Source organism: Balaenoptera ricei, chromosome 3 (assembly GCF_028023285.1).
Source record: "Balaenoptera ricei isolate mBalRic1 chromosome 3, mBalRic1.hap2, whole genome shotgun sequence".
NCBI lineage: Eukaryota > Metazoa > Chordata > Mammalia > Artiodactyla > Balaenopteridae > Balaenoptera > Balaenoptera ricei.
In genome coordinates this window covers 31,304,122-31,321,615 of record NC_082641.1, presented here as the reverse complement: position 1 = coordinate 31,321,615, position 17,494 = coordinate 31,304,122, and the positions used below count along the sequence as shown (strand labels likewise).

Here is a 17,494-nt window from a genome sequence, read left to right as displayed (position 1 = left end):
TGCAGGCTCAGTAGTTGTGGCGCACAGGCTTAGTTGCTCCGCGGCACGTGGGGCCTTCCTAGACCAGGGCTCGAACCCATGTCCCCTGCTTTGGCAGGCGGATTCTTAACCACTGTGCCACCAAGGAAGTTCCAATTCAATTGAACTTTGAAAAGGAAATAACTTGAGTTTACTACAGTACCTTTTAAATGCTCAAGTATTTTTTCAATTAAAAGTAATTTTATTTATTTTAAGAAGTCCAATGAAATAGAAAGAATGCATTAAAAAGCATATAATGGCTAAGATTTAGTAAAATTGTGAGGTTTTTTGTTTTTTTCTGTTTATTTTCTTTATTTTTTATGCTAGCAGTACTTTATTTGGGTGTAATTTATATAAAGTAAAGTGAACAAATCTTAAATGTACAACTAGGTGGACTTCGATAAATACACATATGCCTGTAACCATCCTCATATCAAATATAGAACATTGCCACTATCCTAAAAATCCCCTCTTCTCACCTATTTAATACCTGTAAAAATGTTTGTAATAATGTAGAAATATGTGTATCTAAACTTTTAGTGGATGCAGATGTGTTTGGGGCTGGCTACAGAACATGCCATTATTAACAAAACTCTGATATGGACCTTGTTTAACTAGCAGTTACTCTTTTATGCCCTGGATGAAACTTGTGAACAGTTGCTACGAGACCCCAAATATATGTGCACATGTACGAATTTAGTTGGACCCTTTAATTTTTTGTAATGAAGTATATATTAATTTAAAAGTTACTATACTTTGTTTTCAATTATTTCACTACTTAGATCATTGACATACCATGTTCAGTGGGCACAACGAGATTGCCTTCTGTGCAGTCTGATTCCTAAATGTGAATCAGTAAAGTCAAGAGGAGCTCTAATTTCTGCATTTTCAAGAGATGGCATTACCCTGGCAGTAACTCTTAATCAGAAAGACCCAAAGGTCAGTAAATGTAATCTGTCTTGGAAGTAACCTGTAAAACAGAGAGTTTAGTTCAGTTTTGAGATTTTTTTCCCCCAGAATATAGTTTTTTTTCTTAATATTACTTTATATTCTTTAAATTGGTGTTTTCTGATCCACCTCGACATTGTAAATTGGTAAAGTTATTTACATTAGCTGCCGTAATTTTCAGAATTTGGCCTTCAGAGGTGAAAAGAGGATAATGGAAAAGGAAGAAAGAAGGGCAAAGTGGTAACTGATATTCTTAAAATGTAGTATAAAAGAGAGAAAAGTTATAGGTGGCCAGTATAAGTTATAGGTTGCCAGTTGGCAAAGACTAGGTAGTCCATTGATATAATAGATCTCTAGGTCTTCAGAATTATAAGTAAAATAATTTTAATGGTTTTTTTATCTTTTTTTTTTCTTTCTAGGCAACTCAGGTATTATTTATAAACACACTGAATTTTGTTACACTCTGTGGTAGCCTTAAAGGATGTAGTAATAAGAATCCTGTGGTTCCAGCTACACTTATCAGGTAAGGGTTCTTTTGTATTTCTAAATAGCGTTTTCATTTTCTTTTTTAGTAGTTTAATAAGTTTAAGGCATTGATAATTCAGTAGGTATCTAAATAGATGTTTAGATAGATGATGCAACTTTCAGCATTTGTGCTTGATAGATTCTAAAAATTGCTTTGTATAAGGAAAGGCTTAAATACTTTAGGGAAGGGTGGAAGATACATGAACACATTTTTGTTTCTCTTTTATTTCTTTCTATGTTATCTTGGGAGGAGTGGAATTATGACTGGGTAGAGAAATACTGGGCTAAGTTAGAGAGGCTGAAATGAAAAAACCTGGGTTGGGAAGACCATTATATACTCAGGCTGAGGTGTTTCTAGCTTTTTAAACAAAGTTAGCATTCTCTGCATACGGGTGGTTAGTACCATAAGCGGTGATTTTGGATGGCACATGGACCTATGAAGGATTATAGAGTAGGAAAATTTCCTCTTGGATCCTCCTAATTTCCTCTTCTGAATTGTTTTCTCTGCTGCTCTCTGAATTTCCAAAGTTTTCAGGTTCATCCAGCCTTGCCTTTTTATTTTCTTTCTCTCCCCAAAATTTCCTTTCTAGAAGTATTACTAGCCTCAGTTCAGTGGTCTGTTTGACTTAGGGTGTCCATCATTCACATGAGGAGGAGCTACTTTTTGTCTCCATGAAAGAAACATTAATATTATCAGATAGTTAAGGAGTAGTAAAGATGGCTTTGGGAAGAGGGAGTCTGCTACTGAGTGGAGCTCCGGCAGGCTGCAGAGAAGACAGGTGTGGTATTGACCCTCAAATCTACCAGTAGATCTTAGTTTTGGGCACCAGTAGGATTAGAAGTTGTTCTAATTATAATGTAAGTGACAGAAACTTTACTTTGTTAGGTCGTATTTTCATCTTATGATTTGCTTATGAATCTAAGTAAATTTCTAATTGGTATGTTGTATGGAGTAGATGTTTATGAGCAAACTCCTTTTTTCTTACCTTTTTTTCTGGGAAGTAAAATACACGAAATGTACGTGACATTTGCCTATTATTCTTTTTTTTTTTTTTTTAAGTATTTGTTTATTTATTTATTTATGGCTGTGTTGGGTCTTCGTTTCTGTGCGAGGGCTTTCTCTAGTTGCGGCAAGCAGGGGCCACTCTTCATCACGGTGTGTGGGCCTCTCACTTTCACGGCCTCTCTTGTTGCGGAGCACAGGCTCCAGACGCGCAGGCTCAGTAATTGTGGCTCACGGTCCCAGCTGCTTCACGGCATGTGGGATCTTCCCAGACCAGGGCTCGAACCCGTGTCCCCTGCATCGGCAGGCAGATTCTCAACCACTGCGCCACCAGGGAAACCCCTATTCATTCTTTTGACCTTATTTTTTGAAGCGTCTCACCCCTTCTTGGCCATTATAAATTGTCAAAGACATTGTAGAGAGTCCTTTCTAAACATATTGTCTTGCTTTTTCTAGGTCCTACTGGATAGGTGATATCAGCTGGACTCATGATAGTCTTTTTCTGGCTTGTGTGTTAAAACGTGGCTCCCTGATTTTATTGACCTGCCAAGGTGAATTGCTAACGTTAATTACATTTGGTTGCTCTATAGAATTTGGGCCAGCAGAATTTATTCCTCTTCACCCACTAATAACATATAGGTGAGACATTTGAATTGTTTTAATTTATTTACAGAAGTTTTTCTCTTTTGGTATTACTTTACTGTGTATTTTTTTAATATAATTTCATCTTTCAAATTGTCTTATTCTTTCTTTGAGTCTGTCATCTCAATATCTGCTTCTTATTTATAGTTTTCTTCTGTTTCTTTTTGTGGCTTAATCCTGGTGAAAATTTGACATTGTGACTATGTAAGTATATGTTTTTTTGTTTTTGTTTTTGTTTTTTGTTTTTTTGTTTTTAACATCTTTATTGGAGTACAATTGCTTTACAATGGTGTGTTAGTTTCTGCTTTATAACAAAGTGAATCAGTTATACATATACATATGTTCCCATATCTCTTCCCTCTTGCATCTCCCTCCCTCCCGCCCTCCCTATCCCACACCTTATGTAAGTATATGTTATTTAAATATTCAATAGCACTAAAAAAAGTAACTTCTTTGATATAAAAATTAATAGAACTGTGATATATCTTTTATTGTTTCAAAAGCAGAACACTTAGGTAAAAATTAACTTAGCATATGTATCTACTTTTCTCCCAGAGGGAAAAAGGAGAAAAGTTGTTGGAAATGGGTAGTAGACTTTAGAAATTAGCCGTATTTTATATGTAGATTTGTCAGATTCTTCCGGCAGGTCTAACAATTTTTTTTTTTTTTAAAGACTTTATTTTATTTTTTTTATTAACCCATTAACTTTAATTAATTAATTAATTTATTTATTTTATTTTTGGCTGTGTTGGGTCTTCGCTTTTTCTGTGCGAGGGCTTTCTCTAGTTGTGGCAAGCGGGGGCCACTCTTCATCGCGGTGCGCGGGCCTCTCACTGTCGCGGCCTCTCTTGTTGCGGAGCACAGGCTCCAGACGCGCAGGCTCAGCAATTGTGGCTCACGGGCCCAGTTGCTCCGCGGCATGTGGGATCTTCCCAGACCAGGGCTCGAACCCGTGTCCCCTGCATTAGCAGGCAGATTCTCAACCACTGCGCCACCAGGGAAGCCCCATATTTTAATTTTTAATTGTGAGATCATGAAGTATTTTGGCTTTGGAGTCAGAACAAGATTCAAACCTTGGTTCTTCTACTTATTAGTTGTGTGACTTTGGGTAAGTTATTTATTCTTAAGACTCTGTTTCTTTTACTGTGAAATGAAGATGACAGTAATTGTCTCTTAGAGTTGAGGGAATGAAGTAAGATAATAAATAATTATAAATTGCTTTAACACAGTTCTGGCATAAAATAAGTGCTCAGTAAATATTTGCTGTTATTGATGTTGATATTATTATATATGGCTAGACACATATAGACACCTATTTACAAATCAAAAGCATTGGAAAAGGTCTTTGAAACTAATCCATTCCCTTTGCTGTATAGAAAAGAAACTGAGGAAGGATGTGTCCTTGATTATATTTAGGAAAAAGTTTTGCTTAATTTTTAGCAATAGAAAATTCTAATGGAAAAACTTGTCACGTTGTGCAGTGAAAGTGTTTTTCCTTATTTCTTATGGTCTGATTCATAATTGACTTAAATTTCCTCACATTTTCCTTTAAAATTAGTATTTAGGGCCTTTCAAAATGGATTGCTCAAAAAAAAAAATGGATTGCTCTTTTTGATTACAAAAGTAATACATATTCATTGTTTTAAAAAAACTTAAAAATCAAATGTTACAAAACTAAATAATGTAGAAAGTGAGACTTGTAATCCTATTCCTCAGAGATAACAATTATTAGCATTTTAGTGTGTTGTCCTCTAAATTTAAAAATTTTATATAACATTTATAACAATATTAGTTTCTTTTTTAAAGCAAAATAAATTATATGATATATGTTGTTTACTATTTTGCTTTTTTGATGTGACAGTATGTCATACATCTTTCCATGGAGTCACTTTTTAATGGTTTTATAAATTTCGCAGCATGTACATTCTAAAACCAATCTTCTATTGTGGATCATTTGGCTAATAAAATCTATATTTGATTAGTTTCCTAACCAGAAAAAAAATTATATTTTCATTATTCTCTTTATATTTATAAAGCTCCAAAGTTAATAATCAGTGATACTAAGTAATCAGAATCAGGTACACCACCATAACAGTAAATAACTACACTTATGTGGAAACTCAGTCAGATTTAATCTTAAGCTGATAAAATTATACTTATCACCATCCTCTCCAAATGTCCTCTGTTTCTTTTCTTTCTCCTCCTTAATAACAAATATACTCATAGCTCCTAATTATATTCTTATAAGTATATTTAAATAGATAGTAAGAAGGAAAGGTAAGTAACTCTTTAATAGTAAGAATGAACTGCCTCAAATATTTTCTGAAAAAGGTTGTATAAAACTAGATTAAAAACAAGACAGAGTAAGTGCCACAACGCTGGGAAAATTAAAAAAAACACATAAACCTTGTATTATTTAATCACTTATGTTTTCCTCACAGATATATGCACATTTAGTATTTTTGCATTTAATTTGCTTGCTTTTTCATCATTCTGGAACTTTTAATTGTTTTGTTTTTTCTTTGGAATAACATAATTGTTTCCTTTAAGATTTTTCTCTTACTAATTCTTGAATTTTGGTGTTTGTTTGCTAGACCACAGCAGTTTACACTTCAAGATTCAGATAATTCTGTAAATTCATCAGCTTCTGATAGTGACCCTATGAGACAGAGATTTTCTATAAAAGCACATTCACGGTTACCCTACCTCATTATTTCTGATGGATACATGGTCACAACCCTTCGATTTCTTGGTAATCTGTCTCCATCAGTGCTCATGAGATCCCTTCTACTTGATTCAACACAGAGGCTTGAGAAAACATACCAAAGTGTGATGCTGTCTAAGGTATAGTGCTTTTTGGTACCATTAGTAAAAGTTGACTTCTTAGTCCTTTCAGATTTAAAACTGTACTGACAGCCTTGGATTGTATACAGTTATCTATAGATGTTTTAATTGTTTGTAGTACAATTATCGATAAAATTTTGCTCTGGAAATCTTTTTTCTTCTATAGCCAAAAGGCCAAGGGCTGAACTTGCAATCACTGGATTCCCTAAGATCTAGCTTGTTAAAACACCACGGAAATGAAAATTTAGCTGATTCTACTGTTCCCAGATTCTTGCAGGCAGAAGAAACAATGAAGTTAAATGAAAAAACAGCAGATTTGCAGGTACTTAGTAACAATGTTTTATTTACTTTGAACAGTTACGTATTGACTTTATTCCAAGAAATATATTTTCTTTTTCTTTTATTAAAGGGAAGAGAAATTTGAGAGCACTAAAGTGATTCTACTTGTAAGGAATCAAATGATATTAAGTATAATTTTTTTCACTCATGTTTTAGGATTTTGAAGCCGAAGAAACTAATGAAGGCGAACATTTTCCAAACAACTTATTCTCTTTTTGGAACCAAAAGAATGATCTATTGTTTAGTAGTGCCAAAGGAGGAAGATTGGAATTTGCTTCTATGTTTGATACCATACATGCAAAAGATAATACTGAGGAGACGGATAAAACTGTTACAGAACTGTATTCTGTCCAGAAAAATCTTCTTGCAGCATGGACTATAGGAATTTCAAAAAATGTGACAGAAAAAAATTTAATGTTAAATTACACAGTAGTTTGTATCACTCATTTTTTGTACATTCTTCAATTTATAAAATGTCCTTTCCCCAAACTTGATCTTTTTTTAAGCAAGAGCCCAAGACATAATGCATGGGTACTTTGTATCTTTCAACTTTTTCATCAGTGTTTATCAATCCAGTACTGGGATATGAGATACAGACAAGATGTAGGACATTTGGTAAAGCTGACCTCAAATACTATAAAGCTTTTGCTGACACAGCCACAACAGAATCAGTTATTCTCAAAGAAGCTTTTAGCCTGTTTTCATTTACTTAGAATGGTAGCTGATCATTTAAATGGCGTATACAGTCTTCAACCAGAAGTTATTTCAGCATCAACTGATGGAAGTAGAACAGCAAAGCAAGACTCATTGGTGGTACCCATTTTTCAAATGTTTCAAGATAGTGGTGCTCGGAAGAACTGGTCTTGGAATTCATCTTTCAAGATTCGTCCTCAAGTATTCAATTTTGTTCAACAGCCAGGACACAGGTATAATGACTTTAATATTAGGAGACCATCAGCTTTATAGATTTTTCAAAATTGAGATATAATTCCCACACTGTAAAATTCCCCATTTTAAAGTGTACAATTCAGTGATCTTTAGTATAGTCACAGGCTTGTAGAACTATTAGCACAAATTCCAGAATATTTTTATCACCCTCAAAAGAAACCTTGTACCCATTAGCACTCAGCATTATAGATTTTATGTTATAGGATTTATGCCAAATATTATTCAACACATATATTTTATTAGTCTTGGGCATCCATGATACTGTTGAAGGATTTTGGTTTAGATAAGCACTATAGAAAAATGACCACAGGTACATAAAGCATTTATGAAAATTTTAAAAATATGCATTTTTTGATCAGTGGACTTTGTGCTATATTTAAATCTGATCAGTTTGTATACATGTTATTACCTCAGTGAAGAATACATGCAGAAAAAAAAAGGCTAATGAGGAGGCTATACTCATTCTTATCCTTAGTCTGAAATTTGATTTTTATGATTACCTAATTTTGTGTGCAGATTGATTGTTCTCTGGAGAGTATTGTACAGAAAAACTTTATGGTATCAAACACAATTAAATCAAAGAGTTCCTGAAGATGACATACAGTTAACTGAAAAGATGACACATGAAGCATCTACTGTCAAGTCCCTGTTATGTCATATACAGGCTAAATTGCAGACTGCTGGAGTTCGCTTGAACCAGACCTTAGAACTTAAATCTATCAATGGTTAGTATCTTATAAACAATTTCTAACTCCAGGAATAAGTGATATAGTTAGTTGGACTTTGATTTTATTAATTGGTTGCAATTATTTGCTTTTCAAAATAATTTCTAGCGGAGCTGTATCCACTAAATTTTAAAATAAGTACATGTTTATAAAGTAATTTAATTAACCAGCACTAATTTTTGGTTAAAAACTTTGTAGGGGAAGAGTGTTTCCTATTAGGATCATATGAAAAGTCTGTTCAACTATGGAAGAAAGCTCTTCAAGAAACCCAAGAGAAAGGTAGGGGAGTGTTAAAAAATAATATTTGCCATAATATTGGTAGGACCATATTTTAGCATGCTGTTGAGCTTAAAAATTATTTCAGATTTCTGAGTGCTCATAGTTTCTTAATGCTCAAATAGAATACATATTGTCGGTACCTTTACTGTCAGAAATAGTTATTTAAAATTATTCTTAGTCTTGGAAATTGTAACACCAAGAATTTTTTCTGTTATCCATAAATAAGGCTCCTCTGTCCTTTTTTTGGTTAGTGATGGAACCTGTGATTGATTGTTGATAGGGAAAAAAAATGAGACTTAATCCCAAATTTAAAAAAAATATATTTTGTCATTTAGTGGACTGCAAGTATCTAAACGAGAAACTATGGGTCAGATAATTTGTCACCTTATTACAGACTTACAGAAACATGGAGCTAAGGCTCTCTGCCCTTAAGTAATTTAACTTTAAGAATTTCCTGTGGGACCTCCCTGGTAGCGCAGTGGTTAAGAATCCGCCTGCCAATGCAGGGGACACAGGTTCGAGCCCTGGTCCGGGAAGATCCCACATGCCATGGGGCAACTGGACCCACGTGCCACAACTACCGAGCCTGCGTGCTACAACTACGGAAGCCTGCACACCTAGAGCCCATTCTCTGCAACAAAGAGAAACCCATGTACTGCAATGAAGAGCAGCCCCCGCTCACTGCAACTAGAGAAAGCCCGCGCGCAGGGACCAAGACCCAATGCAGCCAAAAATAAAATAAAATAAGATTAAAAAATTAAAAGAAAGAATTTCCTGTGAGTTAGACTTATTATGGGCTACATGGAGTTTTTTTTTAATATTTATTTATTTGGCTGCATTGGGTTTTGGTTGCGGCATGCAGGATCTTCATTGCAGCACACGGGCTTCACTCTAGTTGTGGCACTCAGGCTCTGGAGCGCATGGGCTCAGTAGTTGCGTTTTGCAGGCTCAGAAGTTGCGGTGTGCAGGCTTAGTTGCCCCGTGACATGTGGGATCTTAGTTCCCCGACCAGGGATTGAACCTGTGTCCGCTGCATTGGAAGGCGGTTTCTTAACCACTGGACCAACAGGGAAGGTCTCCTACATGGAGTTTTTGATGAGAATCTAGGGGTGTGGATTCTAGAAACTGGTGATAGCTTTTATGATATAGGGCTGAGGGTATGAGTAAGATGACAGAGGTTCTCAGCTAGTGACCTTGGAGCTATCCTTGACTGCAACTACTACCTGGTCAGGTTTGGCCAATTATTAAATTCATTTTCTGACTGATGTGGCTTTGTATGTTTCATTAATTTATCTACTTAACTGGTATTTATTGAGGGCCTGCTATGTGTATTAGGCAATAGGAATAACTGAAATAAACAAGATTACCCTAAAGTTGCCCACAGTCTGGAGGAGAGATCACATAAACAACTAGCATGTTTCTAATCATGTTTTATGGTAGGTGCCGGGAAAGCACACAGTCTGAGCTGGAGTGCAAACATCAGTCTGGGGAAAACCTGGAGGAGCTGACGTTTAAAATTGAGTGAAAATTGTCCAATTGAAGGAGTGGGAATGGTTTAACAAAGGATATAGCATTCCTAAAGCAAAAAGGCATGAGAAACCATGGCAGTTTGGTAAACTGCAGGTAGTTTTAACAGGACCAGATTATTTGAAATATGTGTGTAATATTGAGGATAGGGTGGTGAGTGCTAAAGTGAGAGGTAGAGAACAGATGATATAGGAAGATATTCTGCAGTGCCATGGGATTAAGATTTTATCCTGAAGACAGTGGGGTCAGTTAAGATACTTTATGTAAGAAAGAACTTTTCAAATGAATATAGGCCATTTGGAAAGATCACTTTAGTACATTATGGAGGGCCATTTGTAGGAATGTGGTGTAGAGATGTGGGTTTTACCTAGAAGCAAGACAGTTAGTTGAGGAGGTCCTGAACCAAAGCAACGTCAAGAGTACTGGAGGACAGAAGTCACATTTGTCAGATATTTAAGAGGTTTGATCAATTGGACTCGAGTAGAGAAAGAAGTCTAATGTAGTTCTCAGATTCGGGGATTGTCCAACTGGATGAAGAAGAGTGGCATTGAAGGTGATAAGTTCTCATGAAGAAAAGTTTTCATAATGAGTCTCATTGTAGACCTTTTCATTTAATTTCATTTCCAACTGTATCCATTTGGTATGGTTTCTTGTAATGGAGACTGAAAATAACTGGCTTCAACAAGAAAGAAGTTTTATTTCTCCTTCTTAGGAAAGGAGGCCAGAAGTTGATAGTCTGGGGCTGATTTGGTGTTTCTGTGGTTTCATCAAGGACTCATGCTCCTTTAGCTTTTCTACACCGTCGTCCTTAGTGTGTTGCTTCCAGTCTTAAGGCCATTACATGAGTTAAGATGGGTGCTGAAGTCCCAGGTATCATGTACATAATCTAGTTAACAGAAAGGAGGAAGGCAGGAAGGGCAAGAAAGGGTGTACCTCCTAGCTGAGTTACCTCTCTTTAAGCAGCTTTTCTAGCAGTTATGTACAATATTATCTCTTGGTTCAGAACTTGTCATATTTTCACATGGCCACATCTAGCAAGAAATTGTGATCTGGGTGCATTGTAACCTCAAATAAAATTAGAATTCTTTTACTCAGAAAGAATAGATAAGGAGCAGGCAGCCAGCAGTCTCAGTCCTAAGCACCCTTCAGATGTTTGAAGGCAGTGGTCAGGGGCTCCTATCTTATTGGATAGTGTTTCTTCTCCTTTGGAAAGTCTCTTTGACTGTCTGTTTGATATTTGTATGATTTCTTGTGTGGTTTTTAAAAAATTTTTATTTTTAGCATGTTCCCTTCTGTTTCATACCATGTGTACTTGAGATAGATGTCGTTAGTGGACCTTAGTACTGAGATGAGGAGGATGTGCACCTCTCTTTGGATAAATTCTTAGTCATCCTAGGGCCTGATCAAATAAAATAAAATTGTTCAGAACTTAAAATGAAAAGGAACAAAATATTGCTTACCTGTTTTTTATTAAAGTATAAAACAGGTACAGAAAAGTTCACATAACATGAATGTACAGCTTGATGAATTTTTATAAACTGAACATTCCTGCCTACCCAGCACCCAGATCAAGAACATTACCTAGCTAACATGTTTATTTTTTGTTTGTTTTGTTTTTTAGCTAACATGTTTTTAATGTAAGTGTAATTCTTCCCTGTTTAAGGAGGAAGAAGGATATGTTTTCTTCAGATACGCTATTATCTTTCCCTTTTGTACTGCCACCTCTATAACTATAATTTAAATGATGCTCAAGGATTATGTGATCAGCTAGTAAGAGAAATACTGATATGGTCCCACCTACCTGTAAAAGAAAATGAAGATTGTTCAGGTATGCTTTTCAAAAATCAGTATGTTTAATGTTAGTAATTTGTATTTATAAGTGTAGATATGAAATTGCTTATACATAAAAGTTGGTTGCTCTGCCCTATTGTGGTAAATTTTGGACTGTCAGCTTCTCAGCAAGGATCATGTTTTTGTTTGTTTTTAATCTTTGGGTCTCTAGGCTTAGCAGTAATTGCCTGCTGAACTGATATAATTGTCTCACAGCCCTATTTGTTAGACGTAATATTAGGTACCCAAGTACCTTTCCTTGATATGTTCATATTTTCTTTAATGGTTGCTTAAGGTTGTTTAGTAAAGTGATGAAAATCACTTTCTGAGGTATTCTGAGTCTTTTTAAAATTGCTTAATAGGCTGCAGAATATTTGGATTGTCCTTTTTAAAAGAGGTATATTTAAATTAAGCAGTAACCAGAGTAAAAGATATATATGAATGAACACATAATATAGTTATAATGGTTATACGGTCGTAGACCATTAGATGTATACTGTGCGTATGAATGTGTCAGAAAGGCTTAATATATCAGAACTTTCTAAATGGACTTCATGACTCTAATGGAGTTTTGTTTGTTTGTTTTGTTTTTTTTCTAATAACTGATTATTTATTGGTTTAGAACATAATTTTACTGGTGGAAAATAGTGATCAAAAGAAGTTAGTTTACAAAGGCTTCTAAAAATAGTTTGAGAAGTGGGGCCCATCTCTTACATAAAACCCTTTCTTTGATTTTCACTGGTTTATCAGAACAGTATTAGTTTCTTTGGCTTCAGCCACTGTTTTTTTTTTTGTTGTTGTTGTTTTGTTTTGTTTTTTTTGAGGTGAGATAGATGGTAGAATACCATGACATTTTTATTCTGGTATTCATATTTTCTCTGCATTTTTTTTAAATTTAATTTTTATTTTATACTGGGGTATAGCTGATTTACAATGTTGTGTTAGTTTCAGGTGTACACCAAAGTGGTTGTTACACGTATATCCATTTTTTTTCAGATTCTTTTCCCATGTAGGTTATTACAGAATACTGAGTAGAGCTCCCTGTGCTATACAGTAGGTCCTTCTTGATTATCTAGTTTTTATACAGTAGTGTGTATATGTTACTCCCAAACTCCTAATTTATCCCTCCCCCCCCACTTTTCCCCTTTGCTAACCATAGGTTTGTTTTTGAAGTCTGTGAGTCTGTTTCTGTTTTGTAAATAAGTTCATTTGTATCATTTTTTTAGATTCCACGTATAAGTGATGTCATATGCAGCCACTGTTTATAGATTTCTTACTTTTGGTGATATTTGTCTTTTTAAATTTTTGTGTTCATTACAGAAGTAATACAAGTTCATTTTAGACAATTTTGAAATATGGAAAGGCTTAAAGAAGAAAATAAAATCACTTAATTCAACCATTTTTTGTCTATATACATTTATATATGTATATTCTGTTTTGTAATTTTTTTTTTAAGAATTTTTAAAAAAATTTTATTTATTTATTTATTTATTTATTTATTTATGGCTGTGTTGGGTCTTCGTTTGTGCGAGGGCTTTCTCTAGTTGCGGCAAGCGGGGGCCACTCTTCATCGCGGTGCGCGGGCCTCTCACCATCGCGGCCTCTCGTGTTGCGGAGCACAGGCTCCAGACGCGCAGGCTCAGTAATTGTGGCTCACGGGCCTAGTTGCTCCGCGGCATGTGGGATCCTCCCACACCAGGGCTCGAACCCGTGTCCCCTGCATCGGCAGGCAGATTCTCAACCACTGCACCACCAGGGAAGCCCTGTAATCTTTTAAACTTAATATTATGATGAATATTTTCCAATGTAAATAATATTCTTTTTAAAAACCTATTAAGCCTTTTCCTCATTATTGCACATTTTAGATTGGTACCACCTATTTACTGTTGATATTTTAAGTAATGCTGTAGTGTACATAAATTTTTGTGAACATTACTAATAATATCTCTAGGTTAAATTTTGAGAAATGAGGATACAGGATCAAAGAGAATCCATGGTTTTAAGACTTCTGATGCCTGGTGTCAAATTGCCCTCCAAAAAGACTCGTAGCTGTGTATGAGTGGAAGACTTTTATGTGTGACTTTTTAACTGACTGATATTCTTTTTTTTTTTTTTTCCAGTAGTATTGTCATGACATGATAATAAATTTCAAGATAAGTTGAACCTATTGTAATGTATTTGTTTTAATTTTTAATGACAATTGTTTAGAGTATATTAATCATATCCCTACTGGGTCAGGAGTCCCCAAGACTACCCCCAAGTTCAGGGATTCACAGGGAGGACTCACAGGACCTAGTATATAGTTGTACTCACACTTGTGATTCATTACAATGGAAAGATACAAAGCAAAATCAGCAAAGGGAAAAGGAGCATGGGGTGAAGTCCGGAGGAAACCAGGCACAAGCTTCCAAGAAGTGACAAGATAGAAATGGCCATACATATATAGAACTTAATATTATTGTGAATACCTACCAAGTGACTTCCTTTCTTTTTTTTCTTTTTTTTTTTTTGGCTGTGCCACACGGCTTGTGGGATCTTAGTTCTCACAACCAGGGATCAAACCCGGGACCCCTGCAGTGGAAGCACGGAGTCCTAACCATTGGCCCACCAGGGAATTCCCCCAAGTGACTTCTGAGAAAGAAAGATACTTTGCCATTGTTGGGGCCATACATTTTATAAAAATTAATGTTAACTTAGTATTTATCTGTGTTTAATAGTTTTAACTGTTTATTTTCATATATCTGAATGCCAATTTATATTATTGAGTTTTGATTTTCAAATAACGATGACACATGTTTGCTCCTACTAGTTTATATCAGAATCACCCTAGAAATAGTGATGTAACTCTCTCCCTCCCCTGCCTTCTCCCTCCACTCCACGTGTTCCTTTTGTCCATACCTCCCAGAAGAATCTTACGGTAAGGAGTTACTGTTACTAATGGAAGTATATCATAATATCCAGACCTAACGGTACAGAAAAAAGCATGAAGAATCACTGCTCTGGTGCTTTTCAGATTATCTTTGTAGTAAACCCTGCCTCCTTTCATTAAAGAAAGAAAATTAGAAAGGGAAGAAAGAAGGGAAAATAAATAATGAAATGCTAAACTTGCAAGTCCATTATGGCTGGATTGTTTGTATAGATCCTTCCATGTTTTTAGATAAAACTAGTAGCTTGAGGTTACAAAGAGTTCCTAAGTGTATGTGCTCGTAATTATGAGCTAATTATTTTTGTTCTATTGTCTTCAAGAAGTGTAGATAGCTATTATAAGTTAACTTATGTAAGCCATAGGCGTTCATCTCAGAAAAAAGTTGTAATTATAATTTTCTTGTTGCATAATGTTGGGAACTTAAATATTACTACTTTTGATAGTTTGGTCAGACTCTCCTTTGGTCATTTGGTGTATCCTGCAGTTCCTGAGAAGTCTCATTGTGAGTTTGGAGTGACTGGAAATGTTCATCCTGAAGCGGCGGTGAGGGTTATCCAGTCCATGGCTCGCTTCATGGCTGCCTATTTCACCAATCAGCTGCTTTGCATTTTGCCACCTCACAATGTGAATGTTCTTCCTCCCCTTCATATTAAAACAGGTAAACAAATAATTTTCTCGCCTTGTTTTTGCACATAATATTTAAAATCATATTATACGGTGATCATTAGTCTATGGAAATAAAACTGTTCTAGCTCAGTGCCTGAACGCTAAGGAGATAACGCAAGTGACTATTTACGAATGAATATAATCTGAGAAAGGTAATTGCTTTGGACTTGTTTTTATTGAATATGTATTTTTAAATTGCAAATTTTGGACACATTGGCATTTATAAAGTTTGCATTTTTAAAGTAAAAGGGCTATAAAAATGTGGTAATTTAACAAATTTTGAGGATGCTAATTTAGAATTTAATTTTATTTGGACATTTTACTTTTATAATTTTATTTGGATCATTTTCTTTGCTCTATTTAATCATTTCATTAATAGAGTCAAAATGTACCTAATCTGTGTGAGGTAACTGCCCTACCCTAATGGAAATAAACATGTACACAGATTTCTATGATATTCATTCATTCCAGTAATTTTTATTAGTGCCTGCTACGTGTCAAGTAGTGTTGTAGGTGCTGGAAATATATTAGCTTGCACCATATGAAATTAATATGAAAACATCTGTAGTTTTGTCTTGTCTTGACATTTGAAACAGATTTATCCTAACTGCCATGAACAAAACAGATGAAATACCTGTTCTTTTATGGAATTACATCTAATAGATTGAGACAGAAAATTAAATAAATGCATATATAAACAAAGATCTATCAAATTGTGATACTTATTATGCAGAGAACTGAAGTAGAGAAATGTATTGTGACTGAGTCGGTAGTTCAGGTGGTGAATTTAGGGAAGAGCTCTCTGCGGGGGTGACATTTAAGCTGAACTCTTAATGACAAGAAAGAGCCAGCCATGGACACATAGGACGTAGAGCATTATAACCTGAGCCTGTGCAAAGGCTCTAGAGCAAGGACAAACTTGGTGTGTCTGAGAAACTGAAAGACTGGTGTAGCTGGAGCAAAGAGGGTGAGGTAGAGAGTGGTATGAGATGAAGACAGAGATAGACGGCCAGGTGATGTAAGCCAGGGTATGAAATCTGAATTTTATTTTAGGTACAATGGGAAGTGATTGGAGGGCTTTAAGCAGGAAATAACATGAACTGATAAACATGTACAAGGCACACATAGATTAGAGTAGTACAAGATGTAATATAATTAGAAGTTTAATAGAAGTAGCAACAAGTGGTCATCAGATTTAATCACAGATCTGTGGATTTTGAGCTATGTGTTCGGACTCTAATGTAATTTTCTCAGGGTGTGGGTGGGAGTGGAGGACTGTCCCCACCCACTTGGATGCTTCAACAGTAATGTTAGACTCTAGTGTCATCAGGGTTTTCAGGAGCTTCTAGACCCTAGAGAGCCTTATATGTAAGGTAGGATCAGAAAGGAAATTGTCTAGAGGTTCCTTTTCATAGGTGTCTGCTTCCCTGGGGAAGAAAAGTTGGCCCTGACCTGATTATGGCTTCTCTTAGAGAGCTGGTGTAAACAGAGAAACAGGTGCTCTGTTTTTCCGGGATCTACCTTCTCTCCTTTCCCTCTCCATTGGCCACTAACTCAGTTTCAGCTGGTGCTCCCTCCTTTTCTCCCTGAGAACAGCCTGTGCTTCTTTCTCTCACCTTTATGCTTTCCTCTGACTGAACCTCTCAGTTGGATATTACTTATTTCCTTGTACATTTGACACTATTTATTATTATTACAATAGTTTTTCATTTAAGCTCTCTTTATTTTGTCACAACTGAGGTATTTACTACTTGTGCTCTCTATTTTTGGTAATAATGTTTCTGATAACAAATTGTATCCTTAATCCATATAATTTTACTAAAGGAGAGAGGCAGAACTCATGTGGTTTTTATTTTTTAAAATATATTATTTATTTATTTATTTATTTATGGCTGCGTTGGGTCTTCGTTGCCGTGCGCGGGCTTCTCATTGTGGTGGCTTCTCTTGTTGCGGAGCACGGGCTCTAGGCGCGTGGGCTTCAGTAGTTGTGGCACATGGGCCCAGTAGTTGTGGCTTGCGGGCTCCAGAGCACAGTCTCAGTAGTTGTGGTGCGCAGGCTTAGTTGCTCCGCGGCATGTGGGATCTTCCTGGACCAGGGCTCGAACCCGTACCCCCTGCATTGGCAGGCGGATTCTTAACCACTGCGCCACCAGGGAAACCCTCATGTGGATTTTAGAAAAATCTAAAAAAAAAAAAAAAAGGTACAATCCTTGTATTCAGAAGATTTGTCTTTATTTCTTATCTTTCTGTCCTACAATATTATAGGACTTTTGC

General features: G+C 35.7%; 1 protein-coding gene across 12 annotated transcripts in view; it reads left to right on the top strand.

The window, feature by feature from the left end:
* Positions 1-17,494, top strand: part of CPLANE1 (ciliogenesis and planar polarity effector complex subunit 1) — a 131,757-nt gene that overhangs the window by 10,888 nt on the left and 103,375 nt on the right. For 11 of the 12 annotated variants that reach the window (XR_009502291.1, XR_009502290.1, XM_059916250.1 and 8 more), the window contains 10 exons: positions 801-957; positions 1,386-1,489; positions 2,951-3,133; positions 5,731-5,980; positions 6,147-6,302; positions 6,476-7,245; positions 7,784-7,992; positions 8,191-8,271; positions 11,462-11,626; positions 15,039-15,212. Coding sequence is in view for 10 of the 12 variants with exons in the window: in XM_059916250.1 (XP_059772233.1) it covers positions 801-957; positions 1,386-1,489; positions 2,951-3,133; positions 5,731-5,980; positions 6,147-6,302; positions 6,476-7,245; positions 7,784-7,992; positions 8,191-8,271; positions 11,462-11,626; positions 15,039-15,212 (2,249 nt within the window). In the remaining 2 variants the exon portion in view is untranslated. Of the gene's footprint in view, positions 1-800; positions 958-1,385; positions 1,490-2,950; positions 3,134-3,278; positions 3,341-5,730; positions 5,981-6,146; positions 6,303-6,475; positions 7,246-7,783; positions 7,993-8,190; positions 8,272-11,461; positions 11,627-15,038; positions 15,213-17,494 lie in introns of those variants that run through there. The other variant, XM_059916258.1, reaches the window with a different exon arrangement.